Here is a 19,473-nt window from a genome sequence, read left to right as displayed (position 1 = left end):
CACAAGAATGTTTTAGATTACTTAAAAGTTTTGATTAAATACCTAAAGACATTTTTAAAACAAAAAAGTCTTTTAAAATCCTTTAAAATCTCAATTGAATTAACCCCCTAATTTTAGGCTACTAACGTTATTTGCTCACTAACAACAACGCTCCTTTCTTCCTTAAAAAAAATGCTCTTTTCTTTTCGGTTACCAACTAATTAAACATGATATAACATTAAATGATATCTCATTAAATGATGCTTAGAGTAGAAAGTTGACCTGTGTACTTTGAAAAAAAAAATTAAGCCAAATATTTATATTTATATTTATAATAGAGATAGAGATTAATCGGATCTATATAAGCAGGGGATGCATAGACCCTTTGCACATATCCGAAATTAGTTTTTCATTCATAATAACAATGCCATCCTCCATTCATCATGTGTTAGTGTCACTTCTTATTTGTGTTCTTTGGACAGAACCTACCATAGCAATCAAACAGGCAAGCTTTGTGTCAAGCATCATATTTCATTATTCGATTAATTTTCTAATTTTTATATGTTAACATTTTGATTGTGACCTAATTATCTTCCATATTATTTTTTTTCTTTCTAGTCCTATATTGTATACTTAGGATCACATTCTCATGGTCCAGATCCTTCATCATTTGATATTGAATCTGCCACAAACTCTCACTATGATTTACTTGGATCTTACCTTGGAAGGTATGGTACTATACAACTAATTAAACCCTCACTATGAAATTCTCATGTGACAAAACCAAAATGAATTGATTAGATTTAATTTATTTGTTCTTACTCAGCACTGAGAAGGCCAAAGAAGCAATATTTTATTCTTACAATAAAAATATTAACGGCTTTGCTGCAATACTTGATGAAGATGAAGCAGCTGAGGTTGCAAGTATGTAATTATCATCATGCATTGATTCCTTATTTATTTTAATGAATTTAATTTTTTTTTTTAATTGATGCTACCCAATTGGTGAATGCAGAGAATCCTAATGTTATATCAATTTTCTTGAACAAAAAACATAAACTTCAAACAACGCACTCATGGGATTTCCTTCGGTTAAAGAGCAATGGTGGAATTCGAAAGGATTCAATATGGAAGAGATCATTTGGTGAAGATATTATCATTGGAAATATAGATACGGGTAATGAATGATGAATCATATCTTTATATTGCTGCATGTGATTTTTTTTTTTTTTTTTAAGCAACAAATTTTATTAAACAATCAAATCCCTGCTCAAGACGAATAGAGACCGGTGAAACTGAGAATACAAACAAAAGACGCCGTATATAAGCGGAAAACCTGAAAATAAACACCCTTGAGAACAACATCCACAAAAAACATGTCACCACCTAAAATAGACTCCTTCACGAAAAAGGTTTAGTATAACGTGACTTTTTTTTAGATGAGTATAAAGTAACTTATCTTTAGTGAAAATAATCAACTGAATATGAGCTTTGCCCTCTTTTGTACCAAAAAAAAAAAATAATAATCAACTAAATCAGAAACTAAAATAAGATTTAAGTCATTGTAAATTGATTTTCGATGATTTTATTTCCTCTAAAACTAAAATAGCTTAAGGCTATTTTATCTCATTTTCTTCCATCCATTTGAATAGATAAAGACACAAAGAAATTTAAAAATGTATATAAAATAATTAATGATGATGAAATCCACCGTCTAAATGTTTATCTCTCATTCTAAATGATTTCCTTCATCTATTTTTTGAGAAAATAGAGAGGATCTTTATTCACTAATTTTGGTCGGGATTTATTTTATGACATAAAAATAACTTTCAAAGTCCAAAACAAATTATATTTGAATTGAGGTCAGGAAAAAAATTGGGTAGCAAATAATCAAGCTTTCATTTTTAAAAGAGATATAACCATAAAAATAATAAATAGAGATCATTCTTCAAAAAAAAATAAAAAATAGAGAGATCAAGATAAAAAAAAAAATAGCCTTTAAAGAAACCATTTTATTTAACATTTCAAAGAAAAATCATTACTGAAATGATAATTTTTTTGGAAATGGATGAGTAGTTTTTAATGAAGCATCTCATTGTCCAGTCATCGTCAACCTTGATAAATATTATTTCAGGTCATGACTATTGTTTTGGGCACTTATTTTTTTTTTTTAAGAAACTAAAATGGATTAAAAAACTGAAAGCCTGGAGATTTCAGCACAAGGAGTGCTAAAACCCCGGCTAAAAGAGTTAATTATAAGAGTGCCAAAAGGCCAAAACAAGAACAAAAAAAGAAGGCTACCCCGTTACATAAATATTCCTAAGCAAGGTAAAGGGTTCAACCACCATGAATGGTAGGAGAAAACAAAATTAGGTCGGTTCGCTTTCAGCCACCAGTATGATTGGAGCTTAACTTTATCTAACAATTGATTAAAATAAGCTTCTTTTTGGTGAAATATGCGAGCATTTCTTTCAAGCCAGATCACCCACACACAAGATAGCCAAATAAGATTAAGAGTTGAGCGTTTGTTGTTAGAAAAGCCGCTAAAGGTGCCAAATTGATATAAATGGTCTAACACATTTTCCGGAAGCACTAATTGATAACCCAGCCAATGAGAAATGCCATACCAAAGTTTGCCAAAAAAATCACAAGAGATGAATAAGTGTTTTGGGCACTTATTAAAGAAACAAAAGAAAATAATTGAGCATTTTTTACATTTTTAAATTGACTACAAAAAATTTAAGATAATTTTACTACATTTAGTTCCTTAACATTGGTTTACATTTTCTTTTTCGTTTTGCCTTTTAAGTTTTTCATTGATCTCCCTTTATAGGATACTTGACTATTGACTACTTTTTTACTATTGACTATTCATTAAACTAAAACGATTTGTTTTGCTATATTTTTAGTACCTCATAATACTATGACTTTAAAAGGAGATTCAGATCGATCACACCCTTTATATAACTTTTGTTAAATGTTTAGGTTTTAAATTCTTTTGACAAAAAAATATATTTTGAACCAATAAAATTTAGAAAAATAGAAAAGATTGATATATTTTGAGAAACAAACAATAATTCTTCCTACTCTTACCGTAAGACCCTCCAACAAAGTATAAAAGGGTATTAAAAAAGTTAAACACCCACTTTTGATTGATATGTTGTGTTTATGTTAGGTGTTTGGCCTGAATCCAAGAGTTTCAGTGATGAAGGGATGGGACCAATCCCAAAAAAATGGCATGGAATTTGTCAAGTTGATAAACAAAATCAAGATAAATTTTTCTGCAACAGGTAACTTAATCTCGTCTGCTACAACCTTCTAATCTGAGTAAAATCGTCACCTTACAAGTAAAAAATTATATTAAAACATATATTTTTAAAATGTCTTTGATATTACTTTTATCAATTATGTATCACTCATATTGTGATTTTTACCTATAGGAAGCTTATTGGAGCAAGATATTTTTACAAAGGATTTTTAGCAAGTCCAAGTGGTGGTAAAGGTCTCCACAGTGTATCATTTAATAGTGCACGTGACATTGATGGTCATGGTACACATACTTTATCAACTGCCGGAGGAAATTTTGTTGCTAATGCAAGTGTATTTGGCTATGGCAATGGAACAGCAAGTGGTGGATCGCCAAAAGCACGAGTTGTAGCCTATAAGGTTTGTTGGGATTCATGTTATGATGCAGATATTTTGGCTGGTTTTGAAGCTGCCATAAGTGATGGTGTCGACGTGCTTTCAGTGTCTTTGGGTGGTGATTTTCCTGTTGAATTTTACGATAGCAGTATTTCCATAGGGTCTTTCCATGCAGTTGCCAATAACATAATTGTTGTGGCTGCTGGAGGAAATTCAGGACCTGCTCCTAGTACTGTATCCAACTTGGAACCATGGGTGTTTACAGTTGCTGCAAGTACAATTGATAGAGAGTTCACTAGTTTTGTTACCCTTGGTGACAACAAAACACTCAAGGTATATTGATTGTCATATTTTATTTTCATTATTATTTCCCTTACTATTACAGTTACCATTTTACTGAATTAGAATATTCTATTAGGGTGCTAGCCTTTCAGAGTTGGAATTGCTGCCTAATAAGTTGTATCCATTGATAACTGGTGCTGATGTCAAATATGATAATGCATCTTCCAAAGACGCGTAAGAATACTATCTTTTTTTACTGAATTTACCCTCTTAAGAAATTTTTATCTAGTGGAAATTTTTTCCTAATTAAAATATACTAAATCATTTGTAGCCTAAATTGCGAGGGTGGAACTCTTGATCCACAAAAGGCTAAGGGGAAAATATTGGTTTGTTTTCAAGTTCCAGATGATTGTCACTTTCTTTGTAGAACTCATAAGGGTGTGGAAGCTGCTCGTGTAGGTGCTGTTGGAATTATTTTGGCTAATTCAGATAAGGATTCAGGGAGTGGAATTCAAGCTGATCCTCACGTGCTTCCATCTTCATATGTTAACTTTATAGATGGCAGTTACATTTTTAATTACATTAACCACACCAAGTAATGATTTTGTTATTTTGTTTCAAGCTTGATGAATTCTACCTAGTTTTGATTTCGGATTTGGATTGTTTGCGGTCAGAGTTCAGTGCAATCATGTAGTCATGATATCAATAGCTATTGGATCAAGATTGGACGGTACATAATTTAGGCTCAGTTTAAAATATGTATCGTCTTATATTGATCCAACCATCCACTAATATCAAGACTGCACGAGATTTCAACAACATTCATTCCAAAACCTTTGATTTCATGTTTTTCATTATTCATAGCATTTTATATTTATTCATTCATGTATTATGTAGGTCTCCTGTGGCTTACATTTCTAAAGTGACAACACAGTTGGCTACAAAGCCAGCTCCTTTTATAGCATCTTTTTCAGCAAGAGGACCAAATCTCGTTGAGCCAACAATCCTCAAGGTTTAGTCTTCTATTTTGAATATGACTATCCTATATTAGTTGATCTTATAATAACTTAATCTTATTGTATTATTGCAATTATGATTTTTGTTTTCCGTTGTTCTAGCCTGACATCACCGCACCAGGAGTCGACATAATTGCTGCTTATAGTGAAAATATATCTCCCTCGGAACAAGAATATGATAAACGCAGAACTCTTTTCAATATTATGTCAGGAACTTCAATGTCATGTCCTCATGTTGCTGGTCTTGTTGGGCTAGTAAAATCTCTTCATCCTAATTGGAGTCCTGCTGCTGTCAAGTCAGCAATCATGACAACAGGTAAAGTAGAATTTCGCACACCGATAAGATCAGTTTGTGCATTTTCTTGCACTTTCTTTACAAGTGTATATGCATTCTATGGCAATGTTATGTTTGACATAACATAATTTTGACTTCACTTCTTTTTAGCTTCAAAGTTCAAAAACGTTGAGTTTAACACAACCTAAATATATTAACGTATTTTGCAGCAACAACAGAAGACAACACTGGGGGACCTATTTTGGATTCATTTAAGGAAAAGGCAACTCCATTTGACTACGGAGCAGGACACATTCAACCTAATCGTGTGGTCGACCCTGGACTTGTATATGACCTAAATATTACTGACTATATGAACTTTTTGTGCGCTCGTGGCTACAATAGTTCCATGCTTAGGTTTTTCTATGGCAAGCCCTACACTTGTCCAAAATCCTTCAATTTGAAAGATTTCAACTATCCAGCAATCACAATTCTGGACTTTAAAGTCGGACAATCTATAAATGTTACTCGTACTCTTACAAACGTGGGGTCTCCAAGCACATATACCGCACAAATCCAAGCTCCCCCGGAATATGTAATTTATGTTGAGCCTAAGACGCTGAGCTTTAATCAAAAGGGCGAAAAGAAGGAGTTCAGAGTTACATTAACCTTCAAGCTGCAAAGTAAGGATAAGTCTGATTATGTCTTTGGAAAGTTAATTTGGACCAATGGAAAGAACTATGTTGTTGGGATACCTATTGCACTTAACAATCCACATTAGTGAGGTATTAGTTTCATAATAATACATTTGCTACCAACTATTAAAAGTGATGTATTTCTTTTTCTTCCCATTGCAATAAAGGTTTTTTTATGGTATTTGCAATGCACGAGTTCTCTCAAGATGGAAGGGAATATGCAATGTTCAGTTTTCGAATGTTTTAAGGTGGATGAAATTAAAAGTAAAAAATGAAATAAACCTGACATTTTGTGATCATAAATACTGAATTGACAATAACACCAGTTCTCGGCTACAATAATTAAGACAAGTTCTATGCAAAATCAAAGAAGTCACTGATCATCCTTTGCTAAGTTTGTTAGTTTTTAATATTTACATATTAAGCACAAGTTTTTGTTTTGTATTCATTTTAAAGGATATCATTAATTAAGATCATTCGTTTATCAAAATATTTTTGTATATTAGTATATTTTACTTTCATGTCAATCTTATGCACAAAGAAACAAGACCTTAATGGCAATCTAGCCTATTGTGTGTATTTAATGACTTACTTAGTTGACTACTAGTGTATTTAAGGTTGTTGACACTCATAGTCTCTAGTAAAAGTATTGCATTTATCCACACACAAAAAGTATTGTGTATACTAGAAACCTAAGCCTTTACCCCATGAAAAGTGTAAAGCTTAAGAAATTTACTCCATTAAATTTGCAACATAATAGTTATGTTCTTTTTTTTTTTGTTGGAAAATGTTAATTTAGAACTTTTACAACCTACATAGTATAATGAATACTCCATTGATATATTGATGGATCAAAACAAATATAGAACTTCGAAAACTTAGGTATTAAATTCTGAAAAATGACTAAATTAATTGACATTGTTTAACTTAATCAACCAAATAGTTATTTTGCAAACTCTATCTAATAAATCATCCAACTCTTACCATTTCAAAGAAAAAAAGGAAAAAAAATCATTTTGTTCTGCTCGGCAAAAATGATAGTGGATAGCTAATAAGTTATCTTATAATGGATGAGTTTACCGTGAGTAGACTTTTTAATTCAAATTCAATTCACCACAAACAACACCAAAATTCAATTTATTCACCAATTCATCCTAAAATCAACCCTAATTTCAAAATCAAACACTGCCGCCCTGCACCAGCCACTCTGTTTCTTTTCTTTTTTCTCTCTTTTATTGACCATTCATAAAACATAAAAAGCTTCTGGGTTTGAAAATTAGGTGTTGGTGATATACCGTTAGATACGATGGACCTCCTTTATCCAACAGTCTTCTTTTTAAAAGGTTTAAATTAATAAAATAGAACCAAATTGATGGCAAAAACAAAGATAAAAAACCAAATTGAAACGCTTAATAGTTAAGGGATCAAATCGAAAAAAAGAATTAAGTTAAAGGACCAAATGATATATTACGCTTCTTTTTTTTTCTGTTACATCCCAAAGGGTGTTTAAGCAATGTCCTCTTACCTATCTACAATGTATAAGCTCTTTTGGGTTGGATTTTTTTTCTTTCAAAAATACGTTCAATCTTAAATACAAATAACACATGTAACAAATAGATAAGAATGAATTTAAATATTAAAAAAAATGTAACAAACACAATATGAATATACCATGTAAGCCTTTTTATGCTAAGAAGATACCCAAACAGCAAGTAAATACCAATGTAATTCACAACAAAAACCCAGGAGAGAAAGCTAACATATCATAAGTATCACTAAAATTGCACCAAGGGTGAAACTAGCAGAAATAACTTGACAGGCTAATTAGTAAATTATGGTCCGAGTACCACTAACTGGCCTGGGTAGCTCTACTTGTTTCCACGAGTTATTACTCTGAAAGAAAGCCATGGTCTGAACGCCCAAAAGCCTAAGACATACTCATACCAGAAAATAAAAAATAAACAGGTCACGCCACCACAATGCATTTTCAATTGCCTTCCTCAACAACACGCTTATCGTCATCCTTTTCTTCATAGTCATCCTCGTCTTTTTCCTGCCAACAAGAAATATTCTAAGTCTATCAGTTCAAAAGTTTTAGCATCATTAATTTAATATGCAAATTATGCACCATTCATTTCGTTTAAAAATGCCTTTCTTGGTACAAATACCAGTCAGTCGGATTACTTGCCCAAGTGTTTTTTATTTGTTATCAAACATCTTAAACATTTGTTCACTTTATTTATTATTTTTGTATCATGAACATGATTCCAATCTATAGCTTAATGTCGTGTCTTCACCGAAATGGAATTCACATAGTGACAGTGTAAACCCAAATGTTCCATATTTTTTATATTAACATTTCCACTATGTACTAGATTGGGATTGAAAATTAAAGCTCAGTTCAGTCTCTTCAGTTCACAATTTGCTGCCAGAAGCATGTGCATGTGCTGAAAAATTATTAAATTCAGCAAGGATCCAGTATGGATAATATCACTGCACCAAACTCCTTTAACTAAAAATTATGAATTCAGCATGGGTCAAGTGGTTATCAGATCCCATACAATTGTTAAAAGCAGTAATCCCAGAACTTTTGTTAATCACCTCTATTTTGTCCAAAAAAAATGGAACTTTAATTACCTCATCATCAGCATCTTTTACATCAGGTTCCTCCTGTACATTAAAGTTAGCTACAGTTAGAAACACAATGGAAGAGAAAGAAAAAAAAAAAAAAAAAAGCCATAAATATGATAGTCGTCCTTGTAATTTGGACCAGTTTTGATTTTTGTCCCTGTAAAAAAAAAAAACTTTGAAAAATATCCCTGTAAAATTTTTTGTTTGAAAAAGGTCCCTGGCCCCACTTCCGATCTGATTTGGCATTGTTTTTACCATGTGGCAGTTGCTGACTGTGCAACTTTTGCCACGTGGCATGCCACATAATTAAAAAAAAAATATTCAAAATTCTGTTTTTAAATTAAAAAAATTTAAAAATCATAAAAAAACTGTTAAAATTAAAAAAAAGTGAAAATTCAATTTTCGAAAATTAATTCTTTTTTTAATTTGAATATTATATATTACATTTTTTTTCGAAAATACTGAAAATTATATTTTCAAAAGTTATAAATTTTGAGATTATATAATTTTTAATTTTAATTTTCAAACATTTATTTCCATATGTGAAAAAAAAAAAAAAGGAATTTCCAATTTTTTTCTTCATATTTAAAAAAATATAGGATTTTTTTATGATTTTTTTTCAGTTTTTTTAATTTTAAAAAATAATTTTTAAATATTTAATGACATGGACTGCCACGTGGCAAAAGTTGCACAGTCAGCAACTGCCACATGGCCAAAACATACCATGTCAGCAAAAAAGTGGGGCCAGGGACCTTTTTCAAACAAAAAATTTTACAGGGATGTTTTTCAATGTTTTTTTTTACAGGGACGAAAATCCAAACTGACCCAAATTACAATGATGCTTTTAAATCCAAACTCACTTTTATTGCTAAGAGGTTTAGGGTGAGTGTGAATCAAAGGATCAAGAGGATAGATGAAAATTATTATCCAAACTTATATACTCTCACTACTTTGTCTTTCCTTAGAACCCATGACCATACTCATAATTACCAATATGAATGGAGAATTATTAGAACTAATTGTTTGATTATTCTACCTAATTCGGACATTACTAATCCGGAGGTGGTGGAAAATTTGCTTTATGTTGGTACTAACCCACAGGTACAAGATGATGGTGATGATGGTGGTGATGAAGAGGAGGTAGGTGCACAACACCATGAACAAAAAGCCGGTGGAAACTATAATGATAAACGGTGGACATGGATGCAAACCAAAGTTCAAATAATATGCATCGAGCAACAAAAACAAGGTGTTGAAATGGTCGGGATAAGAAACGATGTCCTAAGGGGCAATCAAATAAATGAATAACACAATCAAATGTTCCAATACATGATGCAACACCTTCACCTCCAAGGTCCACCTTGTGGATTTCCATAAAATTGTGAGCTCTCCTCTTCCTCTACTCTTCTCTACTTCTCTTCTTCTCTTCTTCTTCTTCTTCTTCTTCTTCTTCTTCTTCTTCTCCTTCTTCTTCTTATTCTTCTTCTTTTTCTTTTTCTTATTTTGAATCATTGAGGACAATGCTTCTCCTAAGTGTGGGGGGAGCCTAATAAAGTGTCTTTAGTCGTAGTGTTTCCAAACTCCCTTGAACTTTATTCTTTTGTTTTGTTTTATTGTAAAAGGCATGGTTAAGTAGCTAATTTTTATTGAAAATATCATGGCACAAAATTTTCATTGTCTCCTCTTATTTGATTGATTCTTGTACATAAAAGCAAACTCTTGTGTTTTAAGTCTTCTTGATATACCCACATCTTGTTTTAAAGTGAATAAAATTCTCCAATAAGAAAAACACAAAGTTGCTTCCCTTGAGTAAATGTATGAATAGGTATTTTAAGGAAACACGTTTTAATCTTAGTGGTGCATTAACCTTTAAAGATTCTCAAAGTGCCAGTAGTATAAGTTAGTATAAGGGAGTTCATAAAAAGCCAAAAAGCCAAATAAATTCCAAAGATCTAATCATTGAATCTAGATTGGGGAAGGAGGTAGGCCCTCCGACTTCCTACGTGAAGATGATTGTTATCTTGAGGAAAAACTTTAAAAAAGCATCATTGAATCTAGATTGGGGAAGGAGGTAGGCCCTCCGACTTCCTACGTGAAGATGATGTTTTAAGGGATACCATTGAATCTAGATTGGGGAAGGGGGTAGGCCCTCCGACCTCCTACGTGAAGATGTTGTTCCTTAAATAAAGAACTTAAAATGTGCAAATGGCAAAGAACAAAGATTCTCAAATACTCCCATCTCTCTTATATGAATTATAGAAGGAATCTTTCTTGGTTGGTTTAGTGCTAGGATTAGACCATGTTTCCTCATAATGCCTATCTTATACAGGAGCAAGAAAAGGGTTAGACTTCACACACACACTCACTTGAAACTTGATCGTTGGGTTGAATAAAAATTACAAGAAATGCTTGAGTTTGTGATTAGTGTACATTTGAGATTTAAGCCCTTGAGGAGACATGTGCTTTAATTGAATTGTCATTTGATATAACTGTTGGTGCTACTATGTTTATGCCTTTTGCTTGAGGACAAGCAAAGATTCAAGTGTGGGGGAGTTTGATGAGTCATTTATATACTATTTTAATATGCTTTTTAGTTTAGTTTTATTTAGATTTTATATAATTTTATATTAGTATTATTTCCTTTTTAGGATAGTTTACTTTAAATTGCAATTTATTATATTTCAGGGAAGAATATTGGATGGATTGAGTCTTGGAGCAAAAGAAAGGGATTTGGAGCAAATTGGACACGAAAATACGAAGATTGGGAAACAAAATATATCTCCCACAAGTCAGAAGCCTGGCACGGCCCGTGCTAGCCTTGGCACGGCCGTGCCACCCTCCAGAAGACCTTTTGCTGCTTTTGCTTGGACTCCAAGCTATTCTATTTTGGCGCACAATCTACCGAGGAATATTCTTGGAATATACTTGCTTAGATTTTAAGTCAATTGTGTACTATAAATAGAGTAGCTAGCCATCACAAATATTCATCTTTTCTTGGAATACAATATGTGACAATTGTCTTTCTAATAAAAGTTCATTTTACTTTATTGTTATTTACTTTTATGCTTTCTCTCTTCTTCCCCTTGTCTACGATGAACATTAGTGAGTAGACTTCTCTTGTCTTGGGATTGTTGGATAAGTCTAAATGACATAATCCTAATCAAGGCAAGCTCTAAGCCTTAATCTTATGTAACCCTAATTTCTTATCTGAATTCACCGTCTTAACATGGATCAACCATTATCAAACTGTGGAAACGAAAGTGGAGGGTTTGATAATTGTTTATCCATTATTCCAAATATCAATTCATAAAACGAAAGTGGAGCTTTGATATTCGAACAAGTGAATTCAGACAAGGATTGCAAAGTCAGCGAAATAGGCTTTGCAATCTTTGAGACATATAGTTTCGATCTTCAAGGGAACTAATAACAATCAAGTCAGCGAAATAGGCTTGGTTGTTAGAGGAACCAAAATCTAATAGTAATCAAGTCAGCGAAATAGGCTTGGTTGCTAGAGGAACATAAGAGAAACTGTCTTGAGAAATTAGGTCTAACATAACATTATAAGCTTATAGTTTTGGTTTGAGAAGGACTTGTTATTTAGATGAAACCAACGATCCCAAGGCTTTTATCTTTTCTTTTATTATTTACTTTCAATCAAAAACCCAAAACTTTCTACCTTATAAAACTTTAGTCTAATCATTATCTAAAGTTAATTGAATTCATAACTCCCTGTCGGAACGATACTCTATTTTACTACTTCGGTAGGACCGTGCACTTGCGGTTTTATCTCATCAATAACTATGACTGCTCGCTTAAGCGAACGGGTAAGTGAACCAGCATGGTCAGTTCTAGAACTCGGTCGCTTAAGCGAACCGTAAGTGACCAGTAAGCGTACATTACTGGTAGCTACTAAAACTTGTTTGCTTAAGCAAACATGCCCAGTTTCAGCAACTTTTGATGTTTGTTCCGGGTCTTAGGGGGCCAATCCGAGTTTTGTAAAATGCTTCTTTCAACTTGTTTAACATCTGTTTGAACCCCTAAACCTACTGGAACATGTTTTACTCATTCAAACTTGGGATTTTCCGTTTTGGTTTGAAACTTGAAATTTTGGGAATTATCGGATTTTGTCTAATTGAACTTTTGTGAACTAAATAGGATTACAAGTTGAGCCTACAATTCCTATAGACTTAGACAAGACTTGTAATGTTGGATAAACGTCTTAATCATGTCAAACTTGAATTTCGGGTGGGAATGTGGAAAATGTGAACTTGAGTTTTCTCATACGAACTTAAGCTATTCTTTGAACTAATGCCTAATAGTTTGTAAGTGGCTTAAGCTCATGACTACATGATTGATTAAGATTAATTTGTGAGTTTTCTAACTTGAATAAGTTATAACTTTGGAAAAATTATCAATGTTGGTCGTTTACGACTTGGTACGGTTTTTGTCGGAAACAATTCTTAAGGGCCAATTACTTTACATTCATTTGTGATTAGTTGTATATGATTGAATGAAGATATTTGAGTAAATGGTAAGTATTGGATTTGATGTTTATCACAAGGTGTTGCATTTTTCATTTTACTTGGATAATGATAAATTGTGCAAGGTTGATGAACTATGTAATATAGTTAAAGTTGATTATTGGATATATGTTGATGAATTATGATATTTGGTGATGACTCTTGATTGAATAATGACATGCTGATTGTGTGGATGTAAATACTTGATAATGCAATTGTTGTTGAAATTGAACAATGTAATTGGAGGTGTACTTTTACATTGTGTTGGTGTATATAAGTTGAGTAGTTGCATTATTCGGTATTTGCTTATGTCTATGGATCATAGTCATATCGAGTCATATGTGAAATGTAAAAGGAGGTGTACTTTTACATGTTGTCGGAGGTGTACTCTTACATATGATGTGCGGTTGGCATCATGGGTAACGGACTAGACGTTGTTGTGCTTGGTACCACATGCATGTAGGTGTCGTATTTAGGCGCATTGCATATTGACATGATTCGTAATTGCTACTTGTGTATGATAATTGTTGAAACTTATGAAGCAATTGTAAATGATAATTGTTGATGATTTGTGACGAGATTGTGAATGATGATTATTGATGATAAGTGTGTTTGATGAATACATATTGTGAGAATTGGAATTATAGCAAGTATGTGTACATGGAACTTATTTACTCGTGATTAATTATGTGATACTTGAATTGAATTATTCATGCTTAATTGTTTATGTGGATTATGATTGATGTAATGCTTACCCCCAGTGGTTTTGACCGACTATCTGTCTGTATGGATGGGTAGACGTTGTGCAGGAGTAGTTGCTTGGTGAGTTGCTCGGCGGTTGCTTGGATAGCGGGAGCTATCTCCGCTGTCGTGTCTTTAGAGTAGTATAGGCTCTAATCTAGGTGTCTATTTATGCTTATGTATTTGATATCATGGCATGTATGTTTTGAAGTATATGATTTATATCCGCTGCGACTGATGAGATTTCTATGCATGCATGTTGATTTTGGATTTTGGTTCGATGACGTAGCGTCTATTTCTTGAATATATTTATTATTCGCGTGTTTTATCGCTTTAATAGAAATAGGGCGTTACATCGAGGGTGGTGTACGAGGCCGGACTGGACGGCTATGCAGGGGGGCCTTCTGAGTTCACGCTTTTACCTCACTTTGGTGGACATGTGGCATGCAGGATATGGGTCGATGCCGATGTAAGTATAATTTAATGTTTATTTTACTTCTTTTACTATTTATACAACTTATTCTAATTATTATTTTACTTATTTAATGTTAGAATTAAAATTTCTGTTAACTTATATTTAATGTTTGTTTTACTTATTATTTATTTAACAGTGTTGTTTGTTGTTTTTAGTTTTTGTATTTCAATTTCGAAGAAAACATAGGATGAAAGGTATCTCGCACGGGAAGAAATTGAGCCTTAAAAACTTGACCATGCCTAAGCCAGGGGAACAAAATGAGTGGTTTTGGTCAGAAGTGAATATGTCCGGTCTTACACCCCTCCTGACTAATGGGTACGAGAACATATCTCACAGGTTCGCTTGTGCGATAACAGAGAGATGGCATGAGGAGACCAACAGCTTCCTTCTACTTGTTGGGGAGATGACCATCACACTAGATGATGTGGCGTGTCTCCTAGGCATCCCATCATTGGGAGGCTCGTTCCTGATAAAGAGTTAACACGTGGTGAGGGGCAAGAGATGATGCAGGCGCACCTACTTTTTACAGCGGAGGCTGCCGCTAAGGAGCTGACAAGATAGGGTGCTGCTCACATCAATTTTGGTGCACTGAAGAGGTGCTACGAGGAGCTCTTCAATAGGTGTAACCAGCTGCTTGTGTCTGACACAAAGGAGGAGCAAGAGGAGCAAGCTCGAGTTAGGCTGGCCTGCATTAAGGCGTTTCTGTTGCTCTTGCTTGGCTGGACCATTTTTTTCGGCAAGAACAACAACAACATTAATTTGCTTTGGCTGCTTGTGCTGCAAGATATGGACGAGTTGGACAGTTGGTCATGGGGTGGGATGGGACTTGCTTTCCTATATGAGCAGCTATCTCTTACCTCCGACTCATCTGTGGCCTCCTGTGGTGGTAACATGACATTGCTTGTGGTAATATTTGTTTTTCTTCTTTTTTTACTTATTGAATCATAAATGTTTAGTTGTTTGTATAATTCTTGTGCTGATATAAATATTTGATTCTTTGTGTTTGCAGGGATTGACTTTGGCGCACTTCTCGAACATCATTATGAGGATTGATGATGATGACTACGACCCTACTGTTTTTCCGCTTGTGATTCAATGGAAACCTCCAGGGGATTTTATAATCCTCGACACTACAGAGCTGCCATCGATTTGTTGGACCATTCACATGTCACCTGGAGGCCGTACGAGAGACGACGACACATCACGCCCTTTCAGGACATATGTTGGTACTCCGGATGGATCATGGGCGGCAGCGACATGAAGGTCCGTCACTTGCCAGAGCGGGTTCTTAGGCAGTACGGGCATGTCCATACTATTCCCAGGGCTCCTACAGACATTGAGCTTATTGCGACAGATGACGTGGCCCAGGCCTTCACGGAGTTTGCTCTACATGTCCTCAGCCATCAGCAGAGGGGTCATCAAATTCCAAATAACCAGCTGTGGGCTCATACTAGGGGGTATATGAGATGGTTCATTAGAGTATCACATCCTATTGTGAACCCCCCTGCGGCCATTCCTGAGCAGCAGTTGTTCCTCCTCGTCGTGTCCCTCCTTACGAGGAGGTTCTTGTTGAGCAGCAGTGGGCCAGACATCCTCCCGACCCATACCAGATCATCAGCAACATCAGGGCCAGAGTGGACGGTGCAATGGGACATCCTGCTGTGTTTCATAATCCAGAGGAGGTTATGCGCTTGATGCAGGGCATACAGTCTGAGTGGAGCATGATGGAGCAGATGCCGGCTCTGTGGAGGAGGAGTAGAAGTCTACGGGATGGACCAGTATGACTTGTGTAGCTTTTTTTTTATGACATTTTGTTGGATTTGGTTGTAAACCTATTACACTTGCGCTTTTTAGCGTTGTTTTTTATGACATTATTCGTTACTTTTTTCCGTTGTTTTATTCTGATATTTTTCGTTGATTGAATGAATGTTTGAATGAATGATAAAAAATGTCTGCTTGAAGGATTGAAACATTAGGGAAAATAGAGGTTTCTGCCTCTTCTGGTTTCATGCACAGAGTGTGCTTGAGTTAACTCACGCATATGCTAATGGTTGCGTGAGTTAACTCACGTAGTGCTTTACACATGTGTTACTTAAGTAGCGCAACGTTAGTTAACTAACACATTAATTTACACTTGCGTTAGTTAGCTAACGCATGGGTATTTTGGGCAAGCCTGCAGGGCGCGAGCGAAAAGTGCAGGGAAAAGAGCAATTTTTTTTTTTTAGATTAGATTAATAAAAATAATGTTTAATCTTTTTGTTATAACTTTTGTAACGCGTGTAAATTATGACTTTCAAAATTATAAGTACAATTATTCGTGACTTTTAAATTGTCACATACCCAAAAAAAGTATGTTTATCTTTTTCAATAACAACACTCGTATAACAAATATAATATAAATTTGTTTAGGGGTATAATTCCAATTATAAAAAATTCGGTCCAAAATCTATATCCCCTTTATATAATATTGTTGGGATATTTCATATTTTAATGAGATTTATTTTTTAATTAAAATTTAAAATAATATTGTTAAAGGATAAAATAGTAAACAAAATGGTTTAAATTAAGGTAAAATAGGTAATAAAAAAGACAGCCCAAACTCATGTATTTTAGGCCTATATATATATATATATATATATATATATATATATATATATATATATATATATAGGCATAGTATAGAATATATTTATCCCTTTTTACTACTTTTTTTTTTTAATTACATCCCTAAATATTTATTTTATTTTAAGTAATTTTTTTTATATTAAATTAACTATGTATGGTTTACTATTAACATATTTTGTTTCGCATAAACAATAGAACACAAATCAATCCATTATTGGTTGCAAAACTGTCCTATCAAGTCGTTTTTCAGTGTGAGTTCAACCCCTCCATATGGTTTATAACTTGCTCTTCAAGGTAGCCACTGTCAAAGGGATTGACTCATTTTGTTAAACCACTCTACCATGGCTATGGTTGCATGCCTCAAGACCAAGATGGTATTTTCCCTTGTAGATTGTAATAGCCGATATATCCCCTTTGACGCATGCTTTTGGCAACTGGTTCAATAATAATAACTAATCTTAAAAAAAAGAAAAAGATGAATAAAACGTTTTGTGTGTGAGTGGTGTGTTGTGTAAAAAGAACGAAGAGAACCTGGTAAAAATAATGAAATGAAATTATCACGAGAACCACCGTTAGAACAAATTACTGACTGTTAATCCAAAGGTCTCCTTTATCGATCCGCGTGAAAGCTATTTCAACCAATAGAAAGGTGGCATGATTTTTAGTATAAATACACCACATTTTGAACAGTGTACTCACGCTTCCCACCAAATCCAAAATTCAAAATGAAGCGCAAGAAAGGTGAAAGCAGCGGTTCTGCTCAACGCCGCCGTGTTGGAGATCAACCTCCACCAGCCGTCGCAGATCAACTCGCTCAGCCTCTACCAGCCGTTGCAGATCAACTCGTTCAGCCTCTACCAGCCGTTGCAGATCAACTCGCTCAGCCTCTACCAGCCGTGGCAGATCAACTCGCTCAGCCTCTACCAGCCGTTGCAGATCAACTCGTTCAGCCTCCACCAGCCGTCGCAGATCAACTCGCTCAGCCTCCACCAGCCGTCGCAGATCAACTCGTTCAGCCTCCACCAGCCGTTGAAGATCAACTCGTTCAGCCTCCACCAGCCGTCGCAGATCAACTCGCTCAGCCTCCACCAGCCGTTGCAGATCAACTCGTTCAGCCTCTACCAGCCGTCGCAGATCAACTCGGTCAGCCTCTACCAGCCGTCGCAGATCAACTCGCTCAGCCTCTACCAGCCGTTGCAGAACAACTCGTTCAGCCTCTACCAGCCGTTGCAGATCAACTCGCCTCCACCAGCCGTCGCAGATCAACTCGCTCAGCCTCGACCAGCCGTCGCAGATCAACTCGCTCAGCCTCTACCAGCCGTCGCAGATCAACTCGGTCAGCCTCTACCAGCCGTCGCAGATTAACTCGCTCAGCCTCCACCAGCCGTGGCAGATCAACTCGCTCAGCCTCCACCAGCCGTCGCAGATCAACTCGCTCAGCCTCCACCAGCCGTGGCAGATCAACTCGGTCAGCCTCTACCAGCCGTCGCAGATCAACTCGCTCAGCCTCTACCAGCCGTTGCAGATCAACTCGTTCAGCCTCGACCAGCCGTTGCAGATCAACTCGCTCAGCCTCCACCAGCCGTGGCAGATCAACTCGCTCAGCCTCCACCAGCCGTCGCAGATCAACTCGCTCAGCCTCGACCAGCCGTCGCAGATCAACTCGCTCAGCCTCCACCAGCCGTCGCAGATCAACTCGGTCAGCCTCCACCAGCCGTTGTAGATCAACTCGCTCAGCCTCTACCAGCCGTTGCAGATCAACTCGCTCAGCCTCCACCAGCCGTGGCAGATCAACTCGCTCAGCCTCCACCAGCCGTCGCAGATCAACTCGTTCAGCCTCTACCAGCCGTTGCAGATCAACTCGCTCAGCCTCTACCAGCCGTGGCAGATCAACTCGCTCAGCCTCTACCAGCCGTGGCAGATCAACTCGTTCAGCCTCTACCAGCCGTTGCAGATCAACTCGTTCAGCCTCCACCAGCCGTCGCAGATCAACTCGCTCAGCCTCCACCAGCCGTCGCAGATCAACTCGTTCAGCCTCCACCAGCCGTCGCAGATCAACTCGCTCAGCCTCTACCAGCCGTTGCAGATCAACTCGCTCAGTCTCCACCAGCCGTTGCAGATCAACTCGTTCAGCCTCTACCAGCCGTCGCAAATCAACTCGGTCAGCCTCTACCAGCCGTCGCAGATCAACTCGCTCAGCCTCTACCAGCCGTTGCAGAACAACTCGTTCAGCCTCTACCAGCCGTTGCAGATCAACTCGCCTCCACCAGCCGTCGCAGATCAACTCGCTCAGCCTCCACCAGCCGTCGCAGATCAACTCGCTCAGCCTCGACCAGCCGTCGCAGATCAACTCGCTCAGCCTCTACCAGCCGTCGCAGATCAACTCGTTCAGCCTCTACCAGCCGTCGCAGATCAACTCGGTCAGCCTCTACCAGCCGTCGCAGATCAACTCGCTCAGCCTCGACCAGCCGTCGCAGATCAACTCGCTCAGCCTCGACCAGCCGTGGCAGATCAACTCGCTCAGCCTCGACCAGCCGTCGCAGATCAACTCGCTCAGCCTCGACCAGCCGTGGCAGATTAACTCGCTCAGCCT

At 36.3% G+C, this 19,473-nt stretch overlaps 2 protein-coding genes across 2 annotated transcripts; both read left to right on the top strand.

Annotated features, from left to right (window-relative positions):
* The first annotated feature begins 403 nt into the window (after positions 1–403).
* Positions 404–6,136, top strand: LOC11405567 (subtilisin-like protease SBT5.4). Its single transcript, XM_003608776.3, has 11 exons — positions 404–484; positions 598–707; positions 806–903; positions 995–1,156; positions 3,155–3,269; positions 3,420–3,954; positions 4,040–4,137; positions 4,235–4,498; positions 4,801–4,915; positions 5,022–5,235; positions 5,424–6,136. Exons 1-11 carry the CDS (start codon positions 404–406, stop codon positions 5,972–5,974), a joined length of 2,343 nt encoding a protein of 780 aa, XP_003608824.3. The 3' UTR covers positions 5,975–6,136.
* An 11,469-nt stretch (positions 6,137–17,605) lies between these two features.
* LOC120579984 (basic proline-rich protein-like) lies at positions 17,606–19,461 on the top strand. Its single transcript, XM_039832799.1, has 3 exons — positions 17,606–18,154; positions 18,255–19,088; positions 19,132–19,461. The coding sequence occupies exons 1-3, from the start codon at positions 17,606–17,608 to the stop codon at positions 19,459–19,461; spliced, it is 1,713 nt and encodes a 570-aa protein (XP_039688733.1).
* Positions 19,462–19,473: the final 12 nt, after the last annotated feature.

This window comes from Medicago truncatula, chromosome 4, assembly GCF_003473485.1.
Source record: "Medicago truncatula cultivar Jemalong A17 chromosome 4, MtrunA17r5.0-ANR, whole genome shotgun sequence".
Lineage (NCBI taxonomy): Eukaryota > Viridiplantae > Streptophyta > Magnoliopsida > Fabales > Fabaceae > Medicago > Medicago truncatula.
The sequence above is the reverse complement of the archived record's forward strand: the minus strand, read 5'-3'. Positions and strand labels throughout refer to the sequence as shown.

What these genes read in the sequence shown, in the direction of transcription:
- LOC120579984 (XM_039832799.1), top strand. Translation starts at nt 17,606, where the DNA reads ATGAAGCGCAAGAAAGGTGAAAGCAGCGGTTCTGCTCAACGCCGCCGT. An exon ending in GTCGCAGATCAACTCGCTCA is followed by an intron (nt 18,155 to 18,254) that starts GCCTCGACCAGC and finishes TAACTCGCTCAG; the next exon opens with CCTCCACCAGCCGTGGCAGA. An exon ending in AACTCGCTCAGCCTCTACCA is followed by an intron (nt 19,089 to 19,131) that starts GCCGTTGCAGAA and finishes CAGCCGTTGCAG; the next exon opens with ATCAACTCGCCTCCACCAGC.
- LOC11405567 (XM_003608776.3), top strand. Translation starts at nt 404, where the DNA reads ATGCCATCCTCCATTCATCATGTGTTAGTGTCACTTCTTATTTGTGTT. An exon ending in GTGACAACAAAACACTCAAG is followed by an intron (nt 3,955 to 4,039) that starts GTATATTGATTG and finishes ATATTCTATTAG; the next exon opens with GGTGCTAGCCTTTCAGAGTT. An exon ending in TTGAGCCAACAATCCTCAAG is followed by an intron (nt 4,916 to 5,021) that starts GTTTAGTCTTCT and finishes CCGTTGTTCTAG; the next exon opens with CCTGACATCACCGCACCAGG.